General features: G+C 56.7%; 4 protein-coding genes across 4 annotated transcripts; 1 reads left to right on the plus strand and 3 right to left on the minus strand.

Annotated features, from left to right (window-relative positions):
* Nucleotides 1-6,006: 6,006 nt before the first annotated feature.
* On the plus strand, nucleotides 6,007-7,322 carry ALP1_2 (Oryzin; the record flags this gene model as incomplete). The annotated part of the gene is made up of 3 exons (XM_047992487.1): nucleotides 6,007-6,297; nucleotides 6,358-6,802; nucleotides 6,862-7,322. 3 exons carry the CDS (start codon nucleotides 6,007-6,009, stop codon nucleotides 7,320-7,322), a joined length of 1,197 nt encoding a protein of 398 aa, XP_047848501.1.
* A 365-nt stretch (nucleotides 7,323-7,687) lies between these two features.
* JDV02_010729 (uncharacterized protein) lies at nucleotides 7,688-8,469 on the minus strand. Its single transcript, XM_047992488.1, has 2 exons — nucleotides 8,401-8,469; nucleotides 7,688-8,320 (listed from the first exon to the last, which is right to left on the minus strand). The coding sequence occupies exons 1-2, from the start codon at nucleotides 8,429-8,431 to the stop codon at nucleotides 7,875-7,877; spliced, it is 477 nt and encodes a 158-aa protein (XP_047848502.1). The 5' UTR covers nucleotides 8,432-8,469; the 3' UTR covers nucleotides 7,688-7,874.
* Nucleotides 8,470-14,463: 5,994 nt separating this feature from the next.
* JDV02_010730 (uncharacterized protein) lies at nucleotides 14,464-16,019 on the minus strand (the record flags this gene model as incomplete). Its single annotated transcript, XM_047992489.1, has 2 exons — nucleotides 14,464-15,547; nucleotides 15,621-16,019. 2 exons carry the CDS (start codon nucleotides 16,017-16,019, stop codon nucleotides 14,597-14,599), a joined length of 1,350 nt encoding a protein of 449 aa, XP_047848503.1. The 3' UTR covers nucleotides 14,464-14,596.
* A 455-nt stretch (nucleotides 16,020-16,474) lies between these two features.
* Nucleotides 16,475-19,354, minus strand: JDV02_010731 (uncharacterized protein; the record flags this gene model as incomplete). The annotated part of the gene is made up of 5 exons (XM_047992490.1): nucleotides 16,475-17,462; nucleotides 17,527-17,947; nucleotides 18,047-18,568; nucleotides 18,725-19,277; nucleotides 19,334-19,354. The coding sequence occupies 5 exons, from the start codon at nucleotides 19,352-19,354 to the stop codon at nucleotides 16,475-16,477; spliced, it is 2,505 nt and encodes an 834-aa protein (XP_047848504.1).
* Nucleotides 19,355-20,423: the final 1,069 nt, after the last annotated feature.

Raw genomic sequence — 20,423 nt, forward strand, 5'->3', positions numbered from 1 at the left:
CCTACAGCACAGGGCATTGTGAGTAATAATGCGACGGAAATGGCGACCTATAGCCCACTTACCACAGCGTCCACATGCGATCCATCATTCCGTGGTGGGTATAGAACGCAGGATCTCCGGGAGAGATGAATAAATCGAGTCCGGGGTCTCCCCTAAAGCCCCTAACTTTTAGAAACGGACGGCCGAAGTCACGTATCAGAGGCATGAAGCACCTACCCAATGGTAGCGTGGGCACCGCTATGGGGCCCGATCTCAATGCTATCCAGGACTCCCTCTGAAAGGGATCGGAACTCATCAACGTCCCGTTTCTTCAACAAATCTACGAATAAGTAGTCAGCCAAAAATCCTGAAATGCGTCCACTATTCAGGGCGTGCAACTTACCCAAAACAGTGGTCCAGTTGGCGTAACGAGTATTCAGAATAGGGCCCAAGTCCCTCTTTAACCGCCGGGGGTTATATGCTACGTGATCTCCCGGACCAACATTAACTGCCATGTTCGCAAAGGGTCCAGTCGTAACAAACCCGCCCCCTAGTCCACGTGCAAGTTTGCCTGTTCCGGGAAGGGGAAGACCAATGGGCGACTTAGGGGATTGGGTGATATTTTCGACGAACTCCCCGTTGCCCCCCAAACTATATGCGTCTCCGTTAAAGATCGGGCTGTCTTGCGGCGCCGAGGCATATCTTGGCCAGTCCCAGTACTGCATATTGTAAGTAAAAGAGGCATTGTAAGTAAAAACTAAGCCGTGAGGCATATTTCGTTGTGGTCTCGTGCATACCGGTTGATAACCCTCATAGCCACATTCTTCACGCAAAGCACGCTCGTATTCATAGACAAACCAACGATGCCATGGCTGGAAATAGCCACTAAAGTGAATGGTCCGTGTCTGTAAACTATGCGTGATAATGAAGTCGTCGAACTATAGCCATAGCTTTCCGTTAGCGGGTTGCGCATATAGTACCCAGGGTCACTTGTTGTTTCGTACTCGGGACTTTGCTCCGGTCGCCACACTTTGCGGAGTTCGGGGGGGCGACTCTTGGAGACATTTCACGGCATTGACATAGTTCAGCCTCTCTGCCTCGCTGAGAGCACCGCTATTGTGAACATTAGTCCATATCTTAGTGCATACGTGTTCTTGGACGTGTTTTTCGACATACTATTCGCGGCGGAAAACGACGTTCCTGGATGTACACCGAGCATGCTCCCCTCTACTATGGAGAGTGGCCTCTCGGTCGTCGAGGTATTGTAGAACTTTGTCCCGTATCCCCTCAACGAGGGACTCAAACTCTTGCCTGTCGGCGTCGTCGGGGTCGTCCCGTGAGGTAACCGATGCGTGACCAGCGGCCACCCCGAGACTGACCAGAACCAAGATTGACAACAGATTCATGACAATTTTTTTGTGGTCGTGGCTTTCTTGCAAAGCGTAAAGATGAAAATAATGACACGGACCGCCCGGACTGGGTGACTTCGAATTCAGTTCCGCCCGGGTTGACAACGGTATATAAGAGCACGTACAGTGGGTTGTACCACTGTCTCAGGCGGCACAAAATGTCTGAACAGCGACAGCCAGCACATCCCATTTGTGTTTCACGAAACCTTCGTATCGAACGTCAGGCCCAGGGCCACGGTCTCGGCTTTCTTGCATGTTTGCCTACCCTTTCTTTGGCCTTCCCCTTCTCAGTAGGGATAGGCGTGATAGGCGTGGGCACCGCACCGCATCATCCCGGCCAGAGAGCTCAGCCTGTGGCCCCTTCCGGCAGCCAGTCGAGAAGGGAAAAAAACCATGACGCCGCCATCTCCCGACCTTGGACGCCCTTGGCGTTGACGTGTTGGACGTATCTGCTACGAACGCGTGTTTGTCGGCCCTCCAAGTCTCCCTTGGGCGGGGCTGGTGTAACAAGCTGTCCGGGTGACGACCGGAAGCTCTTCTCTTGAAATGCCAGAGTGATGGGGGTGGCGCAACGGTTTGACTTTCACAAACCACAAAAACCCAAGCGCATCCCAAACTCACATGTTGACCGCATGCAACCATTGCGTCGAGAGTATCGCTAGCTAGTTGTTTGGACTTCTAGATGCTGTCCATCGCGGGCTCGGTTCGCACTATTGGTATCGAATCTTCGGACAGGGGCCCTTGGTCATGTATGTACGTAAGGTGGGCTGGCTGGCTTCTGTGAAGATGGCCAGTTTTTCTTTGTCGTAGGCGCGGGAGCTCCTCGATGTGGTCGTTACGGGCGGCCGCATCGTCACGCAAGAAACCGGGCGAGGGGCGCCGCAGCAAGTCTCAGGCATTTGTTTTGTTGCTTTTGTTGCTTCTGTCGCTCTCGCAGCCCGACGGTTCTCAGCGCGTCACACCGCGAGCTGGCGACTATGATGCACCACTTGATCACGCCGGCCGCACACAACGTCTTATTACTCTGTGCTGTGTGTATGGTCACGTCCCCGTCCTTAGCGCATGCGTCTAGCGCCGCCAGAGTCCCAGACGTCGGAAAGCGACCGACGGTTATTATTACTGTTTCCCAGGCGCAGTTGCGCAGTCTGGTCGTGGTTCCACGAACCTGGAAGAGGATGGCATTCCTGACCTGCCGCAGTCGTGCCTACCATGCGAGGAGCGGTCCCGAAATACAACACCCACCCCATAGCGGGCGTCGACACCGTCCAGCGGACGAAGTGTGGCGATGAACAAGCCTCAATTGAGGCGAAGTGACATGCGACATCGTCATCGTGGTGTGACGATTAGATGGAAGCAGCACTATTCGACAGAAGCTGTAGACACGATCGACACATGATCGTCCGCCAATGCAAGTCGCAGGCCTGCACCGGCACCACCACGGAAAGGGTGCCCAGAGCGTCAACAAGTCGAGCTCCACGACTGGTCCCCTCGGTGTGTCTGCCCGCCACGACGCAGGTTTGTTGACGGCGTCGGACGCGCGATGCCGAGACAAAAACTATGCACCAAGCACACTCCCGCACAAGATATACACATCATCACACAGGGTATCGTAGACATATTCCCCGCGCGCGTCGCGTAAGGCTCGCAGCCAATATGTCTCATGTTAAAGGAGACCATGGGCTCCGCTGAAACCTTTCCTCGCCCGCATGTCTGTGATGGCACAATACCGCCGACATAATAATGGCCAGGTTTCGCACCGTCGCGCTCCGGCGCGCATCAACAACCGCGTTTGGCTTGAGACGCTTTCCCAGCTCCAAGGGTGGCCCATGTCGGACGTTTATTCGTGTCCGCGACAGCCAGTCACAGCTGGGGTCCAACTTCCAGCGCCATGGCTGTCATACCCTTAAACTGTAGTACGTACAGGTCTGTCATAGCTATGAATGACAGTCAGCCAATGCTCCGGGCTGCCGCTGCGGGGGTTGTTGGTGTTGAATGATCCAGGCCTACCGTTCCGTGCCACTGGCCCCCTGACAGACACCATCGCACTTTGGTGAAACCGACCTACAACCTGCAGCATTTGTTGGTAGGGGGCTTGGTCGCCTACGATGGGCACCTAGTCTACAGTTCGTACTATGAAACGACGACCCCATCACAGGGTACTACTAACATATCGCGTCATCTGCGGCCGGTTCACGTTACTTCTCAAAGCTCCGAAAGTTCGCTTGTCATCGCCGAAGATTGAACGTATGCCGCACGTCCCATGATGGTCCCTACAGTGCCCTTCGCAGCCTTTTTCGTCTTGTTGCGCTTTTGTCTCCCTTGAGGCGGACGATGCCGCGGCCCTGAACGCGGCGCCTGATGGAACAGGGGGCCCACAAGTCAAGGCCACGAGCTGTAGTGCAATAATAATACTAATGTCGCGCTCACCAAGATCATGTTGGAATAGAACCTGGATTGGCGTTGCGGGCACTCAGGACCGCATGCGACAAGGTGCGTGGGTAGACAAAGTCGGTCTCCGTCAAGATCATGGCCAGCGACAACATCAAGGCCGCTGGCTTGAAGTGTGGCAACCTGGCGGATCAGCGCTCCGGTCAGTTACTTCACGAAGGGTCAAGTATTTTTTGCGAGGCGCCTTTGCGCTCTGCATCAATCCGGTCTGGGCGATAAGCGCATTCTCGTCACTATGGTGAAGGACTTCGAGGAGGTAGGTGGTCAAAGTTACTGGAGCCAGCACGACTGACGCGCCGGCGCGAAAGACCGCCAACGTCGGATTTCCATGGGCATCGCAAGCTGTTATTAGGTGGCTAAAGCAAGCTTCGGCGCGGAACTGCTGATGAGCGACAATTCAACACGTCAAATCCCCTGGCTTAGCCGAGCCGTTCATGACTCTGTCAAGATATTCCTACAGTTCCAACTCAACCGTCGAATGAAACGCGGCCATCATCGCATCAATTAGGCCATCTAAGAATCGTCTATTTCGTGCTGCCGTTGGTCGCGCCCGTCCCGTGAGTCTGCACACGTGCAGAAGCAGCTTCCGAGTTTGGATCTTCATCAATGTCTTCGGGTCCACGTGGATCTTGACACTCGTAGAAAGTCATCGCATCGATAATTAACCATTTGACATGTTACAAAGCCTAAGCCGCGTTGAGAAGCTCCCATTCACGGTACACGTAGCCATCAAGGTCGGCGGCTACGTGACCATCGTTTATATTGGTCGACAAGACCGCGTTGTCCAATCCTTCCGTACACAGGGGAGGTTACTGTTCTACCTCAGCTTCGGGGCAACTTCCATTAGCAGCATCGTAGATTCAGGGACGATTCCATCGAGTTGCGTTAAAACATTTGCGGAGTACATGGATTGTCCGCGATATATGGTCGCGCTTGCTCAGGAAGCAAAGGCAAGGCAAGCCTGAAGCTGTCATTGCATAAGCCGTAGTATAATAATAGTGCCATGCGGTTTTGTCAGACATCCTGAACGACTCAGACGTTCTCCGTAAGGTGAGCGAATAATGGCCTCGTTGACTCTCTGAGCGAGGCGCGGGCGTCGTCGCCCGAGGCAAAGCCATCGAACGCTGGGCCGTCAATTCGTTCCAACAGCAGCAGGACCAGAAAATGGAGCGGCTCCGCGCGACCGTCGAGCACGACATCAATATCGCCGATTCTCCGCAGTGTGATTGCCGGGCATCATTTACAAAGTTCGACAGTTCGAGCAGCTTGTCATGTAGCGGCGCAATGGCGCAGATCCGGAGTCCGCCGGCGTGGGGGTTAACATGAAGTAACCATGTTACCTCGGCTGTCAATCATTCATTCATGATTGCCGCGCGAGTAAGCTTATCCGTAGGTGCCGACCAACAACAGCCCAGTGCGGCGGCGTTGGCGTTGGCATCGTGATAATCTCTGTCCCTTCTCGTCGACGACGACTCTCTACCGCGCCTTGTTGGGGTGTTCCTCGACTGGTTCGCGAGCACGGGCGCTCGGACACGAGCCAAGGTCGCAGCTCCCTAGCGTAATCGGCACCAGAGCCCATTACAGAAGCTGCTCGACCCCGCGCTTGTTGTTTCGAGCAGGAGGAGTTGCAACAACCGGCGCCGAGTGGATCCTCGTAACTTGGTGGATTGGCGGGGGAGCCCGATTCCCCAAAAGAGAAAGTTGCAAGTCTCGCGCGTGCCATCCGGCGTGGGGCGCCGAGGCCCGGGGGGGCTTGGCTCTTCACGGACCCTATCCGGCAGACGGATAGCCCTCACGGCAACCAAGGCAGTATACGGGCTTCACGAGTAGTATGTATGGAGTCTGAGCACAGCACTATACGCAAGAATTGCGAAATAGACGACCACCTGCTTGATCTTTCAAGGTCGCTGAGAGGAGGCTACGCTCGGAGACTCTGGCCTCCCTCAAACGCGCTAGCTCGTGTCGATTCGCAATCTATAAGCTGTCTAAGTGGCTTGTCGATTGCGAATAAGGAAGTTGGGGGGAGGGCACGAGGGAGTAACTGTAGCTTCATCATAGCCAAATACTCACCGTCGAAATACGTCTATATAAGCCGGCCCATTCTTCATTGTCCAAAAGTGTGTGTGTTCAACCCAGTATTCATCAGTAGCAGTTCCATCAACCTCACACAATGGCCATCCTCAAGAACCTGGCAGCTCTGCTGCTGGCTGCTGCCCCTTTTGCCAATGCCTCTCCTGTCCCATCGGGCTCTGGCAAGTACATCATCACCCTTAAGAGCGGAATTGCCGCCCGCGATATCGACTCTCACCTCGAGTGGGTCGGCGACGTCCACGCTCGCAGCATCGCTCGCCGCGGCCTCGACCTCGCCGGTATCGGAAAGAAGTACGAGATCGGCTCCTACAACGGATACTCTGGCCAATTCGACGCTGCCACCATTGAGGAGATCCGTAACAAGGATGAGGTTTGCTTGCTCGCCCACCAGCTTTTCAACGCATCACATACATGATTCTGACGCGAGCAGGTCGCCTACGTCGAAGAGGACCAGGTCTTTACTCTGTATGACCTGACGACCCAGTCCGGCGCCACCTACGGCCTCGGCACAATCTCGCACCGCAACTCGGGCTCTCTAGACTACGTCTACGATAGCAGCGCCGGCAAGGGCGCGTACGCCTATGTCGTTGACAGCGGAGTCAACACTGCCCATGTCGAGTTTGAGGGCCGTGCATCCAAGGGCTATAACGCCGCCGGTGGCGAATTCGAGGATACTCTCGGCCACGGCACTCACGTCTCCGGAACCATTGCCTCTAAGAGCTACGGTGTGGCTAAGAAGGCCTCTATCATCGCCGTCAAGGTTTTCCAGGGCCGTACCGCCGACACCTCCGTCATCCTCGACGGCTATCAGTGGGCCGTCAAGGACATTATCAGCAAGAAACGCCAGTCCCGCTCGGTCATCAACATGTCCCTTGGTATGTATTTGCCAGAACATACTCAGTTTATCTTTCTTTAGCCCTAACGCGTATTGCAGGTGGTCCCGTCTCGCGTGCCTTTGACGATGCCGTCGAGAGTGCTTTCCGCTCCGGCGTTCTATCTGTCGTCGCCGCCGGTAACGAGAACCAGGATGCCTCTAACGTCTCGCCCGCCCGCGGCCCCAACGCTCTGACCGTCGGCGCCGTGAATGCCAACTGGGCCGTGTGGTACTGGAACTCCCAGCAGGGCTCCAACTACGGAAGCGTCGTCGATATTAACGCACCCGGCGAGGACGTCCTTTCCACCTGGATCGGCTCGACCACGGCCACTAACTCCATTACCGGCACCTCTATGGCCACGCCTCACATTGCTGGTCTCGCCATCTACCTTGCCGTTGCCGAGAACATTGGCACGCCGGCCGCTTTGACCAAGCGCATTAAGGATCTCGCCACCAGAAACAAGATTACCGGCATCAAGGGTGGTACCCCTAACCTGCTTGCTTACAATGGAAACCAGTGATTTATCCGGGAGTGGCCAAACAAAAACAAAAAAAAAAGAGGCGGATGCTTACGCCTATAGCATACGTTTTTCGCAGCTTCAGCGTACCAGAATTGTATACAGTCGCCCAGTCCAATTGTGGGCAGAGTCAATAGTCATATCTAGACAGAAATGAAACTTGTCTGGGATTTTAAGGCTTTTATTTTAGCGACGTGGTCTGGCCATTCAGAACTTTGACTTGGACTGCCACTGCTTGTGTGAAAACGGAGGAATCTACTTCCTGGGTCTTACTGGGGAGACATCCGCCTGGCAGCTTCAGTTCCCTCTGGAGGTCCGGTTAGAATGTGTAATGCAATGCGTCCCGTTCGAGCCCGATTAGCACTGATCGCACCATCAAGCCATCATTTATTGCTCGCTGCTGTTGTTGAAACTAATCGAAAACTGGGTTTCCTAACAAGAACCAATGCGAAACACCCTGACAACCATCTTGCAAGCACGAAACATGTAACTGGGTACGTTCCGTATATCGCAGAAGTGTTAATCCCCGGCAGGGTTCTTGTAGCAAGTTTAGAACTAAGCCGGAGCCGGAGCCGGGGCCGAGGGGGCCGGGGCACCGGCGGCGGGGGCAGAAGGAGAAGCCGCGGCCTTTTCCTTCTTCCTCTGGGCTTGAATCGCCTTCGAGTTCTCCTTGAGCTGGTTCTTCTTGTCTTCGGGGAGGCCTTTGCGCGTGGCCTTGACCTTCTGGAATGCGTCCTCCTCCTTCTGCTTGAGATCCTGGGGAATGGCGGCTTCGGCCGCCTTGCTAGCGTCCTTCATGGCCTGTATGGCCTGGCTAAGCTCAGGCGAGATGGCCTTTCGCTCGTCCTTGAGCTTTTGCATCTCGGGGCTAGCCTGTTTCTGACCCTCGCGCCTCTCCAAGTCCATCAGCGGCGCGTCCCTGCCGATGAGGTCGGGCTCAGCGAGAGCCTCGAGCTCACGGCGGTCATTGTGAAGAGTCGCCGCCAGGGCAGTCGCGCTCACTGGTGTAAAGGCGTGTCAGCAGGCAATTGTGATTTTTGCGGGGGCATCACAGAAATGTTGGGTTAAATTTTAAACGTACGAGCAAGAAGAGCCACGTTGAAGCGAACCATTTTGAAAGATGTTGTTGTTGTTGTTGTGAGAGTATAATTGTATAGAAAAGCTATACTTGTCAGATGTCTTAGATCTGGGGGAAGTTGTTGCTGAATGTGAGATGTGTTTGAAATGTTCAGTCGAGGAGAGATGGGACTGGACAGATGATCGTATTTGTATTCTACGGGGACGGACCGCTCCCCTCGCGCGAGTCTGCGTAGCGCCTGAGCAAGTGGAGATTTTTGGTCCGCAGTTTGTTTTGGCATCCAAGTGTTTTGGAGGAAGTACGACTCGCACTGTTACAGGTTCGGTATCATGAGGAGCTCCGCCTCACTTGGACGCACGAGACGTTTCGCCTGGTTCGAGCAAGGCGATGATCTCGCTGCCTACGTTCCCGAATTTATGACAGCGGCGAACTGCGTGAAACCGGGAAGCCTTCATCGTCAAGAAAGTAAAATGCTGCCCCTCCACGTTGAGATGCAAATCGCGCTGCAATACACCCACTCCTTGTACCGTCTGAAACATCACGACTTTGTCCGGGTCGCAATGAGGAGGCCATGCCACACCTGTCGCCGCAATGTCCATGGTGCCAGTATTCCGGCTGAATCGGCAGGTCCCCCTGCTCAGCCACACTCAACGGGTTCTTGCCTTGCACTCTTTCTACGGAGCTAGGCATGACCGAGGGGGGTCGAAAGCCATTTGCGATGGACGACGACAGCCCGGACATTCGGCTTCACCGATCAACAGCGCCGTCAGGTAGTCTCGTTGCAGGACAGCCCCGAGGCGGTGCGACTGGGGTCAGCACCCTTTCCGCTGTATGAGGAGTTCAGGAACTCATCGGTTCGTTTCGTAACCATCGCCGACCTTGGGCCACTCGAGAAAACGTCGGGTCCAAACTCCATACGCACTTTGATGCGCCATCCAAACAGCAAAGAGGTCGACCGACTTTCCGCTGGTTCTCCCGGAGAACGAGTTGTGACTGGGCGCCGTCATCCGCGACCTAGGCTAAAGCGCAGCAAACGCAACATGTCCCTCCCCAAACGACAGTTGGCGCACACTAGCAACATCTGCAGCTATGATGACAGTCCCTGTCCATGTCTGCGCCATGCCCTCTGCCGCGGCGAGCGCCTTGTTGTCTGAGCGCTGCAAGCAAAGGTCGAGCTTCAGCCTCGTGCTGAGATGGCATCGCATCAATCTTGTACAGAATCACGCTCTCAATGTTGCTCTGCAAGTAGCAGGCACACAAGTCGACAACCTTCTCAAATGAGTGCATAAGCTCATCCCGCCATACGACATCAGCTTGATGGAGTTATCGCTGTAAGTGTCTGCAATCATGCTCTCAAAAAAACAAAAAAGACCTGCGTCTGGCGCGGTCCCTTGGCCACGATGCACTGCAAGCACAGCGCTATTCCTCCTCAACGAGCATCTTCCCCTCCATACTCAAACGCTCCAGCCACTTGCTGAAGAACAAGGCGCAGCACCCCAGGTTACAAAGGCCTCGCTTGAACGATGCTCCACATTAATGCCACGGTCGAGGCAGAGCACTTGATGCTGACTCGCGCGGGTTTTCCCCAGCGCATGCGCGCTCTGCAGCCCGGCATCGTACAGGCGCGGGGATCGACTGGGGCTCGGGGCGTCCCTGAAGGCACTCGCAGGCTCGACCGGATCGCGGGTGTCGTCGAGTCTGCGGCATGGCACGAGCCACGAGGCCTGGCTGATGTGGCCAGTGGGACCGCAGATTCCTCCGTGAAAGATAAAGGACCATGCTCGCCGCCATCAACACTGGGCCGACTTGACTTTGGTCTGTGCTCCCAGACAGTGAAGCCAGTGCGGAGCGGTGAGCTTTCGGTCGATGCCGGTGCCCCCAACACCCACATACCCGAAGCCAATACAGGAGACTCTAGCCAAGACTATCTATCTGTTGGAGGATACCGTGAATCGTCACCAGGTTCCCAAAGACAAAAGCCCCGTAGGCAAAGGGCGCAGAAGCGTCCGTGTTGAGCAAGTCTCGGCAACGCTCCTTTCGGCGCGCCCACTGGTCCCCAGCTCACGTCAGGCAGAGGCTCGCCTCCTTCGAAATACCTGCCCTCGTCACCTCACCTCCCCAGACGGATCGCATGAGTGCTCGGGCTCGGTTGCGTCTCCGCCAAGTCTGCACGGTGGCACGAGCAGGGCCTCGGACGACTGGAGGGAAGGGTCTGTGATGCCGAATTGTCCCCAGAGCTTGGAACCTGGCACTGACAAACGCGTACTCCCAATGGTTTCGGAGTGAGAATCGAGATTGTCCCATCCACTTCCTCGAGGGCCGCAACATCAAGACTTGGAGCGAGCACGTAACACGTTCATATACTAGTCTAGGATGCAAGTCCACCTGTAAAACAAAAGTCTCGATTTGCCGGTCTCTATTGCGCGAGAGCCTGGGCATCAGGAGTTGAGTGACGGGTTGCCAACGCTTCCCTTGCCCGACAAGATACCCAACGTTGATCAAACTCGTGGTTGGGTCGTTCAGCAGGATGTGCCCTTTCGGCGGCTGATGATGACGCTCCATCCATCCGAGTGGAAAACCTGGTACGAATGCGTTCTAATCTTGTCCCGAGCACAAGACCTCGCAGCAAGGAAGTCTATCACCTCGAGGGCATCCACAACCTCTTTCCCCGACACGATCTTATGTTCGGTTGGCGTCACGGGCTTACGTTGAGAGCCGATTCGTTAGTCATCGTCGTGCATGTCGTTTTAAATCATGGTAGGTGCTATGTTGGGGGGGGGGGGGGTAAGGTATGTCCAAGGCAACTAGGGAAGGTGCACGGTCTGGGCTCAACTTACATCATAATAATACACCCCAACGTCGTTGTAGCAACCAATTCTCACATACTCTTTCGGCTTTGAAGTCCCCAAGCTCAGCAGGTTGTGCCTGGCGAACCACTTCAGGTTGCTTCTCAGCGATCTGTCGTACTCGTGTTCATTAGAACTCTCCCAGAGGCCGCATTCAATTTTCGGGTACTCTTGCAAAAGCTTTTCTTCTATGCTTAGTCTGGGGCTGGGGCTCCGCCGGTCGAGATGCCCCGTCATGGGTGAGGAGGGTGGTGCTGCGCCATCATCGGACGACGACGACGACGAGGTCGTCGGTTGGCACGAAACCTAATCGATTCTCAAGTCACCAAGGCGTCAGTCGTCGGCGAGTCATATCATAATAAACTTGTTGGGGCAGGCCCCCCTGCTCCTCGGAGCACCAGACGGCACTGCAACCAAAACCAACAGCAGGCGGGAGGGGAGGGGGCATGTACTTTACCTCTGCTGTGAGCGCAGCGAAAAGGGCGAGGAAGCTTGCAACTTTCATGAATGTATATGTGCGTTGGCGGCGAAACTGACGGTAGAGGCTTGTCTGGTTCAATGTCACTGCTTGGCCCGGCCAGCGGAGAGCATCGCCCTTTATACTTCTTTTACCGGGGCCTCGCCCGGTTGTCGCAGGAGTCGAGGCCGTGAATACGGTAGTAATCGCCCAGTATTGTGGCGGCGCGACTATTGTTCTCGATTCTCTCACGGCCTTGCTGTCGTGCATCAATGTCGAAGCCCCAGCCCCAGCCCCAGGGCCGTGCTGTGAAGCGAGGGTGCATAATAATAACTAACTACTATCAAACACTCATGGCGCGTGCACTGAGTTTAAAGAGTCGTTTCGTTTCGTGTCTCGAGAAAAAAGCCCACTCCAGTCCCTGTGAAACACTCTGCCTGCCTCCCGACCACGGTGCACCAAACGCTCTTTGCACGCCCCAGGAACCTCGGATCATTACATAGCCTCCACGGCGTCTGGTGGGACAAGGCGAAAACATGTCCCTTCCCGTGCGCGTATCGCAGGCGTTTTGTAAGGCTAACCCTTGAATGTCACTTGGCCTGAGAGTCTCTCCTTTCCTGTTACATAGCCCCCCGTCTGTGCCACTACCACTTAATCTCGCCCGGTTCGGTATTCGCGATGCGGCCCATCACATGCAGCTTGGATTTTGGGATATCGCTTGGCTCTGAATCAATGAATGCACCGTCGACGGCTCAGAATTGGCCGCCGACAAGTTACGCCTCCAAGACGCACAGCAGGACCCAGCAACAGCAAGTCCTTTGAGACAACCTAATGCACCGAGGAGCACAGTAAGTAACCTTGAGGTTGCATCATCGGTCAGACATATGGCACCGCACCGCACGGTCTCTACTCTTCTACTCTACTCCCTCTCTATAGTGTTGTTCGGTTCAACAAACACCCAGCGCCCTACTTTTGTCCATTCCTCAACACCAAGACTGGAGCGGAGCAAGCAGTAACATAACATGTTCATATTGACACTAGCGTAGGATCGACACCAGCTCGCCCGAAAAGTCTCAACTCATTCGCCGGCTCTATTTGGCGCGAGAGGCCTGCACCTGCACCGGCATATAAGGAGTCGCCATCAATGCCACCAGACGCTTCCCCCATTGTCCAACCAAGACAACCCACGTTACTCAACCCGTACTGACCATGACTCGCGGCGCACTCAGCAGCCTATGAAATATGCACGGCTAAATAAAACGTACCATCCCTCCGAGCTGGTAATCGAGTACGAGTGTGCATCTCTCTTGTCTGCCGTACATAGCTTCTTAGAAACGGGGTTCATAGCCTTGAGAGCCCTCGCAATCTCTTTCGCCGGCACGGTTTTATGGTCTCTCGACTTGCTCTTGAGAGCCGGTTTGCCGATGTTAGCAATCGTGCCTGTCGTAATAATCCATCCATGGCAGCTGGGTCAAAAAGTGTTGCAAGGTTTGTTGGCTCAACTTACATCACCCCACCATAGCCCAAATCTATCCCAGCAACTAATTTTTTGGAAAGCGTGCGGCGTCACAGACACGCCCTCGTCGCCCTTGTTGGTGTAGGACGTTATGGCCTTTGCTAGGGCCTTTTTATAATCGTTTTCTTTTTTGGTGCTTACCCAAATACCGCACTCAATTTTCGGGAAGTCTTTTAGAAGCCGGTCCTCTTCACTTTCGCTAGGGCTGGGGCTCCGTGGGCTGATAAGATCCCCCGCCATAATAGGTGAGGCTGCGCCATCTTCTTTGGGTGCGGTCGTCGGTTGGGCCAGAGCCTAATTCATTGAGTCACGGCCGTCAGGCGTCAGCGACTGGAGTGATGAATGAGCTTGGGGCGGCGTCCCTCGCGTCTGGTAGCCGCTGCAAACAGCAGGGCGGAGGGCGTGCACTTTACCTCTCCTGTGAGGGCGGTGAAAAGGGCGACGACGATGATGGCAGCTTTCATGGTTGCATGCGTTGGCGGCGGCGGGGGCGGCGGCGAAAGTGGCCAACGTAGAAAGGAAAGGCCAGGCTCGTCTCGTCTACTAGTTAGTTGCCTGGCCTCGTGTCAGTGGAAGACTTTCTTCCCCCTTTATGCTTTTGCCCGCCTCTCCCGGTTGTCGCGCGAGTTGTGGCCGCGAACGATCATCGCCCAGCACATGTCTGGGCCGCGCGGCACGTCTCCATCTCACGGACCTGTCGAACATGAGATGATGTCCAAGCTGGCCCGGGCCGTGCTGTGAGCGTGAATACTAATAATGATAACTTGGTACACCCATGGCGCGTGCACTGCTGGTTTCGTGTCTCGAGAAAACCTACATAGGGTCAACTCCTGACATGAAACGCCACAGCCTTACCACGATGCACCAAACGCCTTTGCGCGATGCATCTGACGCCTTTGCACGCCAGGAAACACCCACAACGCCTCGGTTTACTACATAGTCCCCGCAGCCGGCGGGAGGTCTGGTGTCTGGTCTCGTGCGCGCATCGCAGGCTTTTTCAAGCAGCGTCCGTCCTCTGCACGGTCGGCCTGCGTCAAGTCGCTTGGCCTGAGAGTCTCCGATGCTACGTACGCTGCGCTCACAACAAGAGGTTTCTGCGCGCGCCGCGGCGCTTCCCAGCCGTTGCCTGCCAGGACTCATGCATTGACGCACAGCAGGATCCTGCAAGCACATTTCTTTGAGACTATGCACTGCATGTGGTGCAGTACTTGACCTTTCAGGTTGCATATGTGATCAGTCAGACATCTGGGCACGGCACTCTTCTCTCTACTCTCTTCTAATCCCTCTCTATCCTATTCAGTTCAACAACAAATATCCAGCGTCACGCTTCCTTCTATTCCTCAACATCAAAAGAAAAACTGGAAAAGAAAAAAAAAGGCGTCAAATGTAGTACCGCACAACCCCCTCCATCAGCCTCCGCGCAGTGCGAGACACCACGCACCTCTCAATGCCGCCATCCGCGCCCACCACGACTCCCACAGCGACGCTCCCCCTGCCGTGCGCAATCACCGCCTCGGCTTCGTATCCGTGAGTTCCCCTTCCCCCAGCGGCGGGGCCATCGTCCCCATTTCGTCCATGGGCGTCATCATCATCATCCCCATTTCGTTCATGGCCAGCACCGCCAGCACCAGCACCACCGCGCCTCGTCGACGACAGCTCGGCCGCCACCGTGCCCGGAACGTTGAGCGCCGCGGCGATGCACACGGCGCCCGTCAGCTGCACGCTCGGGTGCGGCCTGCCCATCGAGTAGGCCTGAACCCAAACGTCTACTTCCGCTGCGACGGACCCCGCCTCCTTACTGTCCCCGTCCCCGTCCCCGGCGTCGATAGTGGCGATGTCGATGGCAGCTTTTGCCGTCGGCGCGTAGACGAGCGCAATCTTGGGCGTGCCGCGCGTCTTGGCCGCCGCTTCCACCGTAGCAGCCAACCCCATAGCCACCGCGCCCTCGCGCCGGATCGCCTCCACCAGCACGTCCCTTCGATCCGACGACAGGGGGCAAGATGATAGCGGGCCCACAACGGACGCCGCGTCGACCAACACAAACGGGTTGGCGGCGTCCACGAGCGTCACGCGGACGTCGAAGCGACCAACCTCCTCGCCAAGCGTAGGCGGAGCGCTCACAGTCAGCACCTCCTGCTTCCGTCCCGACGGGAAGAGTCTGCCCGTCACGCTGCCCGCAGGGTCGACAAAGGCCACTCTGACCTCGCTCCCGGGAGAGTTTACCCCGGGGATGGTAAAGTCTCCGTCTTCCTGGAAGCGACCGTCCTCGTCGACAGCCAGAGTCTCAACGACCGTCCGACAGGTGTTGGTGTTGAAGATGCTGACGTCTACCTACGTCTTTGTCAGTAACTATAATATACGTAGTAAAGTTGTAATTCAATGCTCAAGACTCGAGACGTGATACCTCGTTCCGCCCAGCCACCGGCCTCACCAGTCCCTCCTGGACCGCAAACGGCCCAACCCCGGAGAGGATGTTGCCGCAGTTGCCAGTAAAGTCAACAGACTCCTTCCCCACCTCGACCTGGACAAACATAAAGTCGACATCGATGCCCGGGCGTTTCGAAGGGGCCACGACGGCGACCTTGGACGTGGTCGACGTGCCGCCCCCTATGCCGTCGATCTGCCGGGGGTCGGCGCCTTGGGATCCGAGTGCTGCGATGAGATGCGGCGCCCAGTCGCTCTGCTGGTCCGGGAGATCCTTTCGATGTATGAACAGGCCTTTCGATGTCCCTGCCCTCATCAGCACGGACGGCAGCGTTCGACACGTGCGTCGCGGATGCGCAGCGACGTCGAGGATAGCCATGTCGAGGAGCGCCCGTGAGCATAAGCGCGGGGCAAGTTGCTCTTCGATCCCAATCCCGCCGCACGTTAAGAGTCTTCGACGAAACTTGCAGGCGACCGCCCTCAAGATATGATGGGAGCGGTTGAGCCAAGGCGTCGTTGTCATGGAGTTGAAGGACTGGACGTCGGTGCTGGCAGTTGAGAGAGTGCATGTGCTTGCTCCTGCAGGGCAACTTGAAACCCAGCACTATAGCATCAATCGACCACGACGACAATGCCCGCAACGCAAAGCCGCCCTTGATCAATTATTACACGACCGACCGACACAGCGTAGACACCGTACGCGATGTGGCTTCGTATCATGTACATGTACCCTCGGCTGTCAAGGCCGGCTGCTGGGTGAGGCGACATCAGTGGGTTATATTCCGCGGGAACGCCCTTGACGTCTTCCCGCGGGAACAACATAACCAACAGACATCACCAACCCGTAAAGGCCATGTTGCCCAACGACGCGCTGTTGAAGCCGAACAGTGGATCTTCCAGCAAACCAGGCTCGTTATTTGACGCCCTCCAGTTTGTCTGCCAAGCATAGCTAGCCACGGCAGCGTTGTTGTTGTTGTACCCGGTGTCGGGCACGGGCAGCGAGGTCGGGGCTATTCCGGTATTCGGCTCGTACTGGCTCGGTCCTGGCCCGAGGTCCTGCTGCTGCTGCTGCTCTTCTAGTCCGGCCGTGGGAGTCCGCTGTGTGGTGGACCACGAAGCCGCCGGCGGGAGCTGATGATGATTAGCATCCATCATGGCATATCGGGTTGCAGTCGCGTCGCCCTCCTGGAGGAAGCTCTGTATGATGCCATCCACATCCACCCACTCAGACGTGGGCGAGGAGCTGACAACTCCATCCCGCGTCGCAGCAACGGCCGTTTCGTCGCCGCCGTCATGTTGCCGTCCGACGTTGCTCTCCAGCTCAGCGCCTAGAGCCACCTCCTGTCCCCGGTTGTCCAAGTCGTCGTCAGACTCTGCCGCCTGGCCACTCGCGCCACCACCGGTCTGATCCACCACCATGTCCAGCGCATCGCCGGGAATGGTGTCAATGACAACGCCGAGCTTCTTCATGAGGCTCCGCACAATCAGCGTCGCTTTCCGCACGGCCGGGTTCGTCTCCTGGTTGATCTGAAAGACGGCGAGACACGTCGCCAGGCTGCTGTACGCCGTCGACTCGTGCCCGCGCTTGGCCGCAATGCGCGAGTGTATCGTCGCCGCCACGTACGTGGCGTAGGAGATGAGGTACGGCGCTCGCTGCACGGAGAAGGCGCAGTGGTACGCGCGCAAGAGCAAGACAATGCTGGAAGCCGCGGAAGCGCACTTGATGAAGGACTCGACGGAGATGGATCGCGACGTGCTGTATAGATGACCGTCCGCCACAAAGGGCCGGTGCAGTAGTATGACGAGCACATGGTACATGGCACTTGTTTGCTCGTCAGCAGCAACACTTCCTCATGGCAAGTAACTTGGAGCGATTCTGAACCTACTGCAAGCTGAATACGTGCGGCGGCGGCGGCGGTGGAGGGACGGCCTTTGCGTCCGTTGTCGGGCGCCTGCTCGGGTCGAACCGCACGTGGGCAGGCAGCGAGCTCCTCCACGCGCAGAGCCTACGCTGCAGCCTCCCCAGCATGGTGGACAGCTCAGCCGGGCTCTGGGAAAAGCTTCGCTCCGTGTAGATGCAGCTCAGAATGTCGCTCATAACGAGGGACAGCCTGCAGAGACACGTAAAGGTGGATATGCTGTACGCCGGCGAGCCGGGATAGTCGGATCCCGCCGCGGTGGAATAGGCAAAGGGCTGCCAGTGCTCGAGCTCCTCGTAGCTGTCGAGGAATTTGATGGGCACCAGGGCGTCGTTTTCCTTGAGGCTGACGGGACGGCCCTGATAGAGGCTTTGCACCTTGTCCACGACTTAGACAACATAGACACACGACGATCTGTCAGCACGTACTTTTCGGCAACGCAACGCAACGCATACAGCCGACTTGAAAAATGAATTGAACTTCTCACCAAACGCGCCCCAAAAGACTCGCCGGCGAATCTCGAGGTCCTCGTCGGAAAAACGACCCGTCGTAGATAGGTCGACATGCATGCCCAGGTCAATGAGCATGCGAAAGGCCAGCCCCGAGTACAGCCACGCGGCGCTGCGCTCATCGCCCAGCGCAAAGAGCGAGTTGGTCATGACGAGCAGGGCCTGGATGGTCGTCACGTCGCTGCGGTCCAGCGAGCCGCCCAGCAGTTCCCTGACGCGCTCGCGGAAGCGCCACCCCGCGGTGCGCACGTCTCCCGCGTCGCGGCGGACCTCGAGGCGCGGCGAGAACTTGCTGGCCCCAAAGTAGATGGCGTTGAGCAGGAGCTTGGAAAAGTAGGTCCCGTTGCAGGCCATGTCGCGCATAAAGGCCGGGCGGTGGGTGAGCAGGAAGGAATGGTGCTGCCTGTTCCAATGCAGCGACAGGAGGTGCATGCCCAGCTCGGGCTCGACGCCGTCAAAGTCGAGTTTGCCCTCGCGGTAGTTGAGCTCCTCGAGTTGGCCTGCAATCACTTTGTTAGTCACGATGCTGGCTTGGACGTCGTAAGTGGCGCGCGCCCCCCATCAAGGGTCCGTCCGTCGTCGTCGTCGTCGATATATATATGTAGGAGTCGCATGATATAATATACTCGGGAGAGGTCAAGTGCTCTTCTACTTACACTGGCGGACGGCTTCGGCGACGAGACCACGCTCCACCCAGTCGTCAGACATGCGAGGCCGGCAGTCGCCGCCGGCAGGACGGTCCGGGGGATTGCTGTCCTCGAAGAGGGTGCTCGTGCGACCGTGATAGCTGGACACGCCGTTGGCCGACACGAGGATCCTGGCGACGCGGACCTCTTCGGCCGTCGGCGCCCGCGATGCCTCCTGCGAAGCATCTTTCAGGCTCCCGGCGGCGCCAGCACGAGGCGGCGCATCCTCTTCACTACCGCCGTCGACGCGGGGGCTCTCGCGCTCATCCTCCCGCGTCGACGACGACGACACAGCAGTAGCAGTAGCTGGGCTGACCGCCGCCGTCAGAGCGGCAGCCTGCGATGATGACGATGACGCCTTTCGGGACGCGCCGCCCAACCTCGGCCTGCTGTTCTTGCTACGGAGATGGCGCGCCCGTCCGGCGACCTTTGCCGTGTCGGAGATGGGCTCGTATATGCACTCCTGCTCGTAGGTGGTGCAGTTTGCGCAGACGGGACGCACGTTGTTGCATTTGATCTGGCCCTGCGCCGTCAGCTTACGACCAGTTCTTCTGATCTACGAAACGAAACAATAACAACAAGTCGCTCGCTCGCTCGCATCAAGCGCGGGCAGGGCTTGTCTCGGGAGTCTGTCTCATGCTATGCGCGAGGGGTTCGGCGCGGTGCGGTGCGGTGCAGTGCAGTATAGTCAGTACTTGCCTTGCGGCGCCGACAAAAGGCGCATGCCTCGACGGCTCGGCGCTGGAAATGCCGACGCGGAGACGCGCTGCTGGACGGCCTGTGGGGAGCCGGCATCGTCTCCGGATGCTGCCCGCCCTGTGTGCTGTACAGTACGGCACTTGCAGGACTTGTTACTATACGAGGGAACAAGGCCCGTTCCTTGTTGCTGCTCGAGGGCGTCCACGTGTCTGTCGGGCGATGCAGCAGCAGCAGCAGCAGCAGCGGGAAGGATTGCGACGTGCGAGAACAGTGCAGCAGAGAGCCAGTTGAGAGCCGCGGGAGTTGACGATCCGTGGCGGCGGCGGCGGTTTGCTTTGCAACAAGTCGAGAGAGGTTCCGGTCATCAGTCTGACGTCCCTCTCCAACGCGGGGAGGGGAGTGTCTCTTCCCGCGGCAAGGACAAACTAATCAATATAAGTTACCAACTTCTTATTAGTACATGCCCCGTGCGTGCTGCTCCTCCCACGCGGTTGGCGGCTTGGCATGCAGAAGCCCCCTTCTTTGTTCGTCCACACCAACAACTTATCAAGTTAGTAAGTTGCTTCGTCGGACTAGTGCCGTTTATTAGACGCGCGTATAAGTCGTATACTTAAGTTACTTGGTAGATGGCCACCATGTTAGTATGCAACGGTGATGGCGCTGGACGTCCACTGTCGACGACGCAATGCGACTGTGCCGTACTGTACCGCATCGCCACAAAACACACAATGTAATCTGCGTGAGTGGTGTGGACGGAGCAGGCTTGTGTACACCATGACTAAAGTCGCGCGCTTCTTCCCTTCCGTCGTATTCGTCGTTGGCTGGGTGCCATGTTTGCTACCTCGTACAGACATGGGAATCAGGCGCTTTCTGGGGCATGCGAATCATCAATACATGCGGCTTTGCATTGAACTTGTTTAATACGCAGCGCAAGCATCTTTTCCTTGACCAACGTGTGAGGCACGATTTT

This window comes from Purpureocillium takamizusanense, chromosome 14 (genome assembly GCF_022605165.1).
Source record: "Purpureocillium takamizusanense chromosome 14, complete sequence".
Classification (NCBI taxonomy): Eukaryota; Fungi; Ascomycota; class Sordariomycetes; order Hypocreales; family Ophiocordycipitaceae; genus Purpureocillium; species Purpureocillium takamizusanense.

Coding starts and splice junctions, on each gene's coding strand:
- JDV02_010729 (XM_047992488.1), bottom strand. CDS start 8,431: ATGGTTCGCTTCAACGTGGCTCTTCTTGCTC. Junction 8,321..8,400: donor CAACGTGGCTCTTCTTGCTC/GTACGTTTAAAA, acceptor CCTTTACACCAG/TGAGCGCGACTGCCCTGGCG.